Source organism: Epinephelus fuscoguttatus, linkage group LG2 (assembly GCF_011397635.1).
Source record: "Epinephelus fuscoguttatus linkage group LG2, E.fuscoguttatus.final_Chr_v1".
Taxonomy (NCBI): domain Eukaryota; kingdom Metazoa; phylum Chordata; class Actinopteri; order Perciformes; family Serranidae; genus Epinephelus; species Epinephelus fuscoguttatus.
In genome coordinates, this window is record NC_064753.1 from 43,080,851 (window position 1) to 43,092,876 (window position 12,026).

General features: G+C 40.0%; 1 protein-coding gene across 1 annotated transcript in view; it reads right to left on the reverse strand.

The window, feature by feature from the left end:
* ddb1 (damage-specific DNA binding protein 1) overlaps window positions 1–12,026 on the reverse strand; it is a 76,338-nt gene that overhangs the window by 10,485 nt on the left and 53,827 nt on the right. Inside the window, exons 22-24 of the mRNA XM_049596162.1 lie at window positions 3,909–4,079; window positions 1,639–1,748; window positions 654–823 (exon numbers count right to left, since the gene is read on the reverse strand). Of these exons, the coding sequence (XP_049452119.1) occupies window positions 654–823; window positions 1,639–1,748; window positions 3,909–4,079 (451 nt within the window). The remainder of the gene's footprint in view (window positions 1–653; window positions 824–1,638; window positions 1,749–3,908; window positions 4,080–12,026) is intronic.

Below are 12,026 nucleotides of genomic sequence, written 5' to 3' on the forward strand. Positions count from 1 at the left end.
ATAGGAATGAAATGCTGTATCCTGTTCTCTTTATACATCCATGCTGGAAACTGTGGGAAACAGTGAGTCTGGCTCTGACAGAATCTGCCTACCAACACCACCAAAGCTCACGAATTAACAAGTTAAATCTTGTTTGTTTAAGCTTTACAAATTGAGGTTTTATGGAGGGTTATGTGCTGGACCGTTTCTTGGCAGTGACCAGTTACCAGGCAACCAGAGGGGACTTCAGGAAGTGACTGCATCCAGCCAAGAAATATTCCAAAATGAACCAAAGCCATAAAAGCCAAAAATCTCATTTGTACACTTTGTGCAGATTAAAGAAACAAGATACAACATGATAATCAGTGAGCTTTAGGGGAGCTAGGAGGAGGATTTTGTAACTCTTGGGCAGAGCCAGCCTAACTGTCTAACAAAGCAAAAAATCGTATTCCCAAAATATTGAAATATTCCTTTGAGAGGTTAATATGAACACTTGAGGTCAAATTAAACCCTTTAAAGATTAAAAAAGGCATGATAAAAATGTCTTTTGTGGTTCATGAGAAATAGATGTTTAATACAGCAGGGGTGTTACCTGCAGCAATATTCTTGTGTGTGTGTGTGTGTGTGTGTGTGTGTAAATGCTTCTGCAAGTGTGAAATTGTCCGTGTGCCTACCAATCATGCCGTTAACGGTGCCGAAGAGCACGGAGCCCTGGGTGGGCGTGGAGCTCTCGCCCAGGTTCTGCAGCACCAGCGAGCCGTGGCAGAAGACATTTACAAACTCCCCGAGGTGGAAGACCCCCACCTCCTGCAGGTGCTGCCGCTCCTCGTCTGTGGTGGCCGCACTGATGGCGGGAAGAACAATGGGAGAGAAATACAAAGAGGGTAGAGGGAGGCATTACAAACATTGGAGGAAGGAACGTGGGAGGTAGAAGGGTCACGAAAGGAGCAAATAGAAAGAGGAGCGATCAAATGAAAGCGTAAAAACAAAGAGAAAAAGATGTCAAAGGCAGAGTGAGAGTTTTGGGGGCAAGAGTGATCGATTAAGCAAAAGAAAAAAACAACAGAGAGGGGCAGAGTCATCAGAGGCGTTGGAAAAGGTCAGAGGATGATAGAGCAGTAATGGATAAAAGGGTGAGGAAAAGCGCAGAGAGCAACGTGAAGAGAGATGCGATACAAAAATAAAGGTCAAAAGCATTGAGTGGTCTGACCTGATGTATTAGGTGGATAATAAGCGGTGGCATTAATGTAACACACTCACTTTCAGACCACATCTTTCTTCCTTTTGCATGAAATCAACACTTGTCTAATAGAAAATGACTAAAGTGGGAAATGAAGCCGAGCGGCTAAAAGCTCAGTGGCGAGATGACTCATAATTTCACAAACAAATGGGATGACAATGCTGTTAAACCACATTTGTATCAGTGATGTTGCTCTGAGAGGCATCACGGGACTCAGTGCAGAAAGAGCAGCCTCCTAATGACATACTGTAGAATTCAGAGGATTAATATAGGAGATGATTTAGTAACTTTTTGTCATTTTGGCCACAGAGGAGCAGCTCAGGGCACTGTAATGATTACTGGAAAGGTTGAAATCCATGTGCAGAAAATCTCACCACACTTCACTATTGATATACAATCAGATTTGATGTTTTGCTCACCTGTCCTTCTGACAGACAAACAGATTGAATGCGTTCTCCGCCCCCAGGAAATTGTCATCATCCAGGATTTCCACTGCACTCATCCAGTTAGGATTGAAGTCACGTGCAATCTGACACAAAAAAGAAAGAAACATGAGATGTGTCTGATAAAACTGTAAACAACACAGCGGTGTTTGGCTGAAACCTGTGTGGTTCTTGCCTTCAAGTAAACACTGTATTATCTATGAGCAAGAAGTGCTGACTCCACACCAGCGCCGAAACCCAAACAGTCACTTTGTTTCAGTACAAGGGCGATAGACTTTTTAAATACCCTTGAAGACACTTGCATACCAAAAAATGAAGATAATCCAGAAATGCCTGCAACATCTGTTCTACCTTTGCTGGCCTGCTTTTTCTGAGCATCATGATCAGAACTTGTGATGACTGCTCAACCAAAGAAAGTTTTGTAAGGAAAAAACAAACACCAATTTGTTCAGTTACACTATTTGAAAAGAGAGTGCAGAGTGTTAATGTTCGCAGCTTATTGCCTCACATCACTTTAATTAGTTAGTGACATATGTGCCAGACAGTAATTGGATCATTTGACATGTTCGCTTATTTGCTTTATTGCTCAGAGTTACTTGAGAAGGTCGATACCGCTCAAAGGAACAGGAGAGACTGAAAAGCAGAGAGGAAAGTTGAGAGAGCAAACTTCTTAACAAACAGTTGTCTAGAATTTTGGGATGTTGGGTTCTTGGCCACGTCTCTTGTAGCTTTGTTTTTGGTCTCTGCCAACTCCTGAGGGAAATATCTGACTCTTTAGCTGCTCAATGCTTCACTTTGTTCACCAGGTAGTGTCTAACTGTGTCCGTTTGCAGTTTGGGGCTGTGCAGGCAGCATATAGTTTTGGGTACTGTTCACATTTGAGCCAGTACTGGTACCTGGAATTCAGAACAGGTACCCAACGATACCTTTTTCAGTACTTTGTCTTTTCTGTGCTAATAAAAATGTAAAATCAAGCTGCAGGGGTGAAATATTGCCTTGAAACACAAGTCTGCTCCTCTGCTCTTTTCTAATCACAAACAGAGCTTATCTTCTGTCTCTGTCTGCCTTTCTGCTTAACGTCTGTGTATGTGTGTGCACATGTGTGTCTGTGTATGCTTGTCTAGCAGTGATACTAGGCTATTACAAAAATTATATAGGAAAGAAAAAAGCTGCGCTGCTAGTTTTTGTGTGAAGTGGTTCATTGCCGTTCTTCTTAGTAGTTGAAGTTTACTTTGAGACATGGAGACAGCACCTGGATGCAGATCTGAGCAACACAGACATTTCATATACAAGACATATATAACAAGGACAAAATGTCTCTCACTCCTTCCCTCCCTCGGCCTCTCTGTTGATGCTCTGTGCATAAATAGGCAGCACTTAATTTCCTTTGAAAGGCCAACAGATGGAAAACGACTACCTTTAAACCTCTGTAGCTCCAGTGCTGTGTGCAAAAAGTTAACGTACAGCCCTGCTATTTATTTTATATCATTTCACATTTACATGTTGCAGCTGTATATTTTCAAACAGGGAATAAAATCACTGTCTTTGTATTTTATTTTGATCACAGTCTGTTTTAGAAAAGTGCTTGTGACATCTCAAACATCACCCATTTTGTTGAAAATACCAAGATATATATTGTGTGTCACCACTCAGCCTGTAAATACTGAGATTTGAATTTCTGTCCATATCATCCAGCCTTAGTTGTAGATGAGCAAATATACATGGTGTGATAAGTGTCAACTTTTATATCACGGTATACCTTGAAACAGGTATATCTACAAATTTCTACATTCAATCTAAATTTTTGAAGCTTTCTGCGGTGCAATCTGTCTCTGAATGAAGTCCTTTTCCAAGTCTCTCACGCTTATTATACTGAGCACTGCACCACAGCATGCCTACACACCAGTGTGCGTGACTCGTCCTCAAATCTCTTCATCTTTCTGCCCAAATCAATTTGAACACTTTGCTCATCAAAAGGAGGTATGTCAGCTGCAAGGCTTGGTAGAGAGAGAGAGAGAAGACTCATTTATACACCAAAGACAAGTTGAAACGTGCAACTGTGAATAAACAGACACCAACCAAATATCTGTCTGATGTGTGATGGTATCAGAGTATTTACCACTTAGTTTCTAAAACCAGCAGCCTTGGCTGAAAGAGAAAATCTTGGTTTGTGATTTGCTACAGAGCAACAGCGTACAGTCTGCAGCTTGTTTGCCCTTTAGAGTTCTTGTGTTATTTTTCCTCACCTCTTCAAAGTTGCCCTCCATGGGTTTGTACGCCAGCAGCAGGACGGACCTCATTAGGTCTCCCACCAGGATGAAATCTCCTTTGGTCTTCAGGTAGAGAGCCATGATGTTGTTATAATGGTTACACTCTGTCCTCAGCTCCTTCTCAGCCGTCCACTCGTACAGACGGACCTGAAACAAACAGTCAAGGTGAGTAACTGTCAAAAGGCGGAGGATCATCAGTTAGTTATGTAATAAAGGAATATAATGTGCCTCAGTGAGTGCTGATTAACAGCAACTTCCTCTAATTCACAAGGCCTTGTTTCAAGTGTTCTGGAAAACTGATTAACTCTAAGTTGATGACAAAAATATTCATCAGATACATGTTAAAATAGGGCTGCCCTCTAATAGTCGACCAACTTTACTTGACCAGAAAGGTCATTAGTCGGCAAGATTTCATTGGTCGCTCTGTCGCAGAAAAAAAACCAAACAAACATGAAACTATTAGGAGCTGCGCCTTGCCAAAATAAATCAAAACCTATATGACTGGACCTTGCGGGAATTTAATTTGAAAGGACAGACACAGGAAGTGTCCACGCTGAGCAGTCAGACAGGAGTCACATTACAAACCAATCACAGCCGACAGATATATTTCCCTTCTTCTGTAAATATTCAGTCTGATAAACACGGAAAAGTTGATCATGTTAGTGCAGGGCTACCCAGAGCTTTACATCTGTCCCACAGATGACAGGCCTACACACTTATATTATTATATTAGAAATAGGCTATACTGTGCTTGATAAGGTTGCACAACCTTAGACGCAACCTACCTCGGCTAGTTAATAACATGTCGTGCAGGAAATGCAAAGTGTGGGATCATTTTGAGAAGGTGAAGGACGAAGCCAAGGTGATATGTAAACTCATCTTCATTGGTCGACTACAAACATGACGTATCATCTGAAACATGGAAGTAGCTACATGCCCATTAGCCACTTAGCACAATCATTACTGCTTTGCAGGCAACTAGTCGACTAATGGCCCTAAATGATGACTGTTGGTCGACGAGGAAAATTCTTAGTCTGGGGCAGCCTTGATATATACATAAATACCTTTTCCCTCTTCCTTTTTTCTGCATTGTTTTTTATGTATTTCTTTGTTTTTATTGGATTGTTTGCCACTGATTGGTTAGATTGTCATTTATCTTTTGCTGTATTTTTCTGAGATATTTTAGTTTAGTCTTTACTTTGTCTTTCTCCTAAGTTAAGTTGTATAATTCTGTGGCTTCCCGTCCTCTCCTGACACATTTCTCATTTTCACAATCTGGATTTTTAATGTGTGTGAGTGAGTTAACAGCTGCCATGTAACACGATCAATTAACAGCTAATTTTACTCACTGTTTCACACAATATGCACCTTCTGATATTTTTGTAACACTGGTTTTGAAGTGACTGGGGGATGGAGGAGTGTCTCTGGATCTAATTGAAGTTCACTTGATGCCAGCCTGATGTCCAAAACACATCCAAGAGGGTACCGTGACATCAGAGATTTGGTACAAATGTAAGTATATAAAAGTCGTCCACTCAATCTTAGAAGGAGAAGCTCAGTTTGCAGTTTTAGGAGAAAATCAATTGTGCAATGTTTTTACTGTGGCATTTTATCCAATGAAATGTGGCTTTCATATTTTCTTCACGTGGCTCTCACTGTTTTATTTGATTTTCTCACCACTTTTTCCACCATTTTTGTTTCACTTTATTGTCTTCCTGTTTACTTTTGTGTCCATTTTTTTGTTCTAATATTCTGTTCAACTTTGTTTCTTCATTTTAATCCTTTCATGTGCAACACTTTAGGCTGGATCTTGGTATGAATGATGCTGCACATGATGATTTTTTAATACTTTAAATGGAAAATTCTCCTAATTTCACTGACTTATTTAGTTATTTCTTAAGTTTATTTTTTATTATATTGGTTGCCCAGCAGGAAACCTTATCTTCATTATCTAAAAGGAAAGGAAAAACTCCGCACGCTTATTGATTTTTGCTCAGATCCTCACTTCTTTTTGTAGTCATAAATAATGCCAATGTGTTTTTTTAACGTATCATTAATAGTTTTTTTTTTTTACCAAAAGAAAAATAAAGCTCTATGAGAAATGCTCTCTTTCAGCTAAATCAGGTGAAGGAGCTTGTCAGTGTTTGACTGACAGCAGCTGGAAGGCTGCCAGTGTCGACGTTACAACGTAGGGAATGCGAGGTAAAGTAAAGAAGCTTTCACTGTAGCCTTCATGTTATGGGCAGACAGCGTGTTGTTAGTGGTAGTGACGCGTAAGGACCACCAGACCAGAGTGACATTTGCGGGTACGTTTACATGCTGCTTAATGTGCTTGTTCAACGCGCTATAGTGAAGAACAAGACAAGTGCTCATGTCTGTAAGTAAGATAAGGACACGTAGGTCAGATTAGGAAAGCTAATGTGGGTTGTTATTCAGAGTCTGTGGCTCTTGTGTTGTGTAGCTGCTGTCTGCTTCAGTGTCAGTGTGACCTGTCTGCTCTGGTGACTGGCTGAATCAAAATAAGGTCTCCATCGATGTAGCCAGTTGCCGGAACAGTGCTCCACTAAATTAATGCAAAACTAGGGGGCGTCATCATGAAACTGAAAATTTGATATTAATTACATATTGAAGTGTCCTTAGGGAAGATACTGAGCACGACACTGCTCCTGATGGCTGTGCCAATGGTGTGTGAGGGCATGTGAATGTTTATCTGATGAGCAGGTGGCACTTTGTATGGTTGCTTCGGGCCATCAGTGCATCAATGTGTGTAAATGGGTGAATGGTGCTTGTGTTTCGTAAAGCACTTTGAGTGGTTGCAAAGACTAGAAATGCACCATGTGAATACAGTCCATTTACAGTTTACCACAGACAGAAAAAATGTAATTAATTTCAGTTGGCTTTAAAGGTGAGAGTATAAATGTTGGTGTTTGATCCTGTCTGGATTTAAAAGCTAATCAGCACTTGCTGGTAATAAGGCCACACCTTTTGATCACTGATAAATTTAAACATCTGAGAGAACTGTAATACTTTTAGTCAACATATGCAAATACCCTTGATTTCAATTCGTATTTTCCAAATTGTTTATTTTGTATCGACCACAAAACGTACATACACCAAGAAAGTTAGCGTGCCCTGCAGATAACATAAACAACCCAGATATAACGTGTTAATTAGCTTTAACACCTGGATATACCAAACCGAAATTAAAGAACCAGTGGGGATGAATGCCGACTGTTGCATCACCTATGTCTCGGCCAGAAAGTTGCACCTGAACACACCACAAACACTACAGCCATCGGCCAACCAGCGCACACGTTCTGCACCGGCATGAGAGGAAATACTTTCCATCCCGGCATCTCTTGCGCTAGCAAACAATAACACAAACAACTACAAAAAATCTTACCGAATATAACAAGTTTGTTTCTAGCTCACATTCTCTTGACCCAGGTGTTTGTTTACGTTCCTCATTTCTGTTTCTCTTCTTGTGCGCTGAGCTGCTAGTCAGTGGGATTTCTTTCACTGACAGGCTCTGCCCTTCACAACAACAATTCTACATAATGAATCGATGAGAAAGAAAAGCTGACAATGGCTGACAACGGCTGACAAGGGCTGACTAGTGCCCGCTGTGCACAACGCACCACAAAAACTAGGGCGACAGATGCTCACTGTCGACCAGACATTAAGCAACGACCCAACTGTCGGCTTGGTGTGTTAGGGTCCTTAGAGGTGTTAGTAGGCAGATTTTGTTTTACCTAGCGAGTCAGGCTAGCTATCCCTCTGCTTCAAGTTCTAATGTGAAGCTAAGCTAACCATCTGTTGGCTGTAGCTGCATATTTACCATACAGACGCAAGAGTGGCACCAATATTCTTGTCTCCTTGGCAAGACAGCAAATAAGATTATTACTTTAATGGTTTTCACATTTACATGCACTTTATATACTAAATATATAAAATAATGTGACATTAAATTGATGTATCACCTTGCTTCATTTTTATTACCCTCCCCTCAAAATTTTATAACCTTTATATTAAGGGGTACTTAAGAAAATATGAAGTTTCTGCAAGTGACAATGACGAAGAGTTAACCATTTTCAGCCAAGAAAATGTCAGAGAGAAGAGAACAATGGACCAGTGTGCTGCGATGACTTGATGAAATTATTAAAAAGGTAATTTAAGAGGGCATTTCACAAGCAACTAATATTAGATCTTGTCACTATGTTGTATTATATTCTACGGAGGCTGCTGTCAAAGGGGAAAGTGATGAATTAGTCCTTAATGACTGTTTTAACCTTGGTGTGTAACAGTGGGTTTAGAGGAAATCATTTGTTCTCTGATTCAGACAAGCTGAAACAAAATAAAACAAAGTTTGTGACAAGTGTTTGAAATTTAATTACTTTCTGTGATTAGGTTCTGTCACTAATAGCTATTTTAAAATGTAAGTAATTTTGAGAGAAACAATTTCTGTGAAGTCCAATTCGATGAAGAAAATATTAAGAAAAGGAAGTGGTAGGAAGTGAGCTATTGTACTGTGTGATGAGCTCCAGAAATCTGCAACCCATCACTATTTAATTCTCGATATCTTAAGATAAATCTTCCTTTTCAAGCGTTTAATCCTTTTAATCTATCTATAGCTCAGTGTGGATGAGCGTGGTATTACAGGACAGTAGGGGAGAAGCTGTTTTCTTTCACACTGTATGTCAAGCGATTTCACAGAGCAATGCATATGGGATAAATCTATTTAGATATTGCACTTTGAAATGACTGAGGAGGCACTTCTCTTCCTGAACAGATCACACGCTTCTTAAACAAATCAAAGAAAGGAAAGTCTAAACACACAAGTCATCCAGAGGCTGACCCACTGGTGAGAAAAACATAAAGCCTCACTAAAAGTGAAGTTTTCAGATGAACATGGTAAAGGACTGTGACTGTTTTATAATCTAGAAAATGATAAAATATACTGTCTGTTTGAAATGAACCTCAGCCATAATGTGTCAAAGGCATCTGATTGTGACTTTTATGGCTCTGTATTAAACATCAACACTTTAATCTAGACATGCCATCAAAAGGTTCAAAGTCTCTGTCTTGTTAAGTTTTTTATGATAAGATACTTTTATACTAACATCTTAAAATTTTTCTTTCATTTAGATCTTGTATGCTTTTTTGTTTCTTTTTTCAAAACATATAGGACTGCGTAATATGGCTTAAAAATAATATTGCTATACCGCGATAATCACAATATACATTGCAATATTTTGAAATCTCTTCCAAAGTAATGTAGACTACTTGAATACAAAATTATTCAATGAACTACAATAAAGTTAAATAAAGAAGCCACTGTCATAATAAAGCTAAATAAAGTATTGTTGTAATAAGGTTTATTAAAATGCTGTTATAACACAGTTAAATAAAGTACTTTTATAATAAAGTTGAATAAAATATTGTTAGAATCAAATAAATCAAAGCGGAACTACTGGTGCTTTTTGAAGCTCCCAGCTCATCTGTGCTCAGAAGTGTGGATGTTTTTTCTGTGAGCTTCAAGTGTCTGTTCAGCAGTTGTTGTTAGCAGTTCGCACAAAGTTAAACTGTTGCCACTGTGCCTGTAAACGTGAGGATTTATTCACTGTGAGCTGGAAATAAACTCACACCTCTCCAATTCATATACTGACAGTATTCGCAAGTCTTCCTAGTGCTCCATGGTCACAAAATGTGACTAAACAGGAGCTCTCTGGAGCCCTGCAGATGAGAAACGTACTTTACCTGCTATTGCTCAGCAGAAAGTGATCTGGATGGGCAGAGGAGCATGTGTGACGAATCATGTTGGTAAGTCTTTTTTGTTGTTTGTATGTGTCTGTGAGAGGGAGAGAACTCCTGACATTACCATTTATACTCAATGTTTGCGATATAGTCATTCCTCAACTCTTCAGTTAACGTTTGTAAAGTTGTAAGTTGAAGCCAACTCCAGATTCACTTCTGTTTTGGAATGACCTTTGTCCGCTTGGCGTTTTGCTTCATTATAATTCTGTTTTTCAGCGCTGTGTCCACAATTTTCTTTTTGCTTCCTCTTGGATGTGTGCTGCTTACAGTCTGGCATTGGTTTCTACTTTTTTAAAAAAGTCCTGTCCTCACCTGAGCACTGTGCCCAGGAACATTCATAACACAGCAAATCTAGGGGGTCATAAGTGACGATTGCGAGGGATTATTTTGCATGAGTTTATCAGTCACCGTTTTTTAGAAAAATACTGCATTTGAGTACTCTCAGGTTTTTCTAACAGAGGAGCACTCGATAAGAATTACTACTTTTCATCGCCAGCAGACGAGGTCTGTGTACACAGCTTTGCAGTAGGCGATAAGACATCTGTTTACTGGTGTGTCATGTCTGAAGTCACAGATGGGCCGTAAAACAGGTTAGTGAAGAGTAAAGCAGCATCAAGGCCAGGGAAAATGTTACAGTGGTTACTTCTGTTTTATATCTCTTATTAATTCAGTCTCTCCTTCAAACCGTGCCGACTAAATCTGGATTGATATTTGAGCGCTGCTGGGGTGGAGACAGACAGCATTTTGTGGCGGCCAGTCATTGCATCTCGCTAGTAAAGGGGCTTAAATTGGTGTGTTCACCTGGGTGTTGTATTTCCATCGCTGCTGTTCAGAGTTGATCAGAGTTGGGGCCGATAAATACCCGAGACTACTACAGAGTCATCTGACCCCAGTGTGAATGCTGATTGTAAACTTTCCTATTAATACAAAAGCCGCATGTAAGTAGGTTTTTACATGTAGCATTGACATATTCTCACATTATCTGAGGGAATATGCAGTTTGTCCTCCTGTTGGGGTAAAAAGTGACTTGAGTTATAGCCTCCTAATGAAGAAATTGTACTTTAGCAACTGAAAAGTCTGGCCAGTTATTTCTATCAATCTCCAGTGAAAACACAGTTATATTACAACAGACAGTTTTCTTGACATATGGGCAGAAAACAGAAGCAGAATCGAGAAGTGGTGATTTTAATCCCTGGACCAGGTGGTGAATTATGATGTGGGAAGTGAATAAGCAACTACTATTAGGGTGGACTTGAAAGGGGCACTTGGTCAGCGCTATGCCTGCTGATTACATTACTTGCCCACTGCCCACACGACCGTTTTGCTTTCTTTTCCCCCCTCAATACTAACTCGGAATATGGACGCTATAAGCTGAAAGTGTCCGCTCTGTACAGCAGCAGCAGAGTAGCAGCAATCAGATTTCACTTGAAGTCACCAGAGCTGACTGAAAAGACGAGTGCAGAGGATTTGATGTCAAAGCAAAAAGGAAAAGCGCCCATTCTGCAATATGTCTGATTTAAACCCGATGCTAATGGGAAACTTGATAACGTTATAATAAGGGGAGAGGAGGTGGTTATATCGCTAAGAAGTTGGAGGAGTGCAGTCTGTTGCCTGCAGCTCTTCATCTAGCAGCTCCTGAATGTTCCATTACTCCTTGCTATATTTAAAACCGATCTGCAGTCAACAGATGCCCAAAATGACCGCTGTCTTGTTGTGTACTGACATATTGATGAATAATAGTGAAAACGCTAATACCACAAACAAATATAGCATTTCCCGTGACAGCTGCATAATCAAAGTCAACTTGTGTTTCGCCCGTTTAATGCTTGTAATGTGAAGCTGCAGCAGTGGGAAACGTCCGGTTTGCATTACCAGTAACTTAAAGGAATACTTCACCCACAAAATGACCATTTGTATATAAATTGGCCTTTTGCTAAGCCCTGCCATGTCTTTGGAAAAATGAAAGAGTGATTCCAGAGAGAAGCAGACAGAGGGGCCTACAGTCTGTGTTTGAAGGATATATCCAGGATGTCAAACTGACTCAGCAGCAACAACAGGTTAAAAAGACAAAGATAGTTAGAAGCTAAAGCCGAACTACAGGCTACACATCACAGTGTAAAAGTGAACCACCACATCACTGCTGATCGCCACACAAGACAGTGAATATAAAGGGAAACTGTGTGGCATCACAGTGTGTGCAGATGAACGGTGTTTGGCGTCAGACTTTTTAACAGTTAGTGAATTAAAAAAATATAATCAGAGACATGAATTTAATTCAAA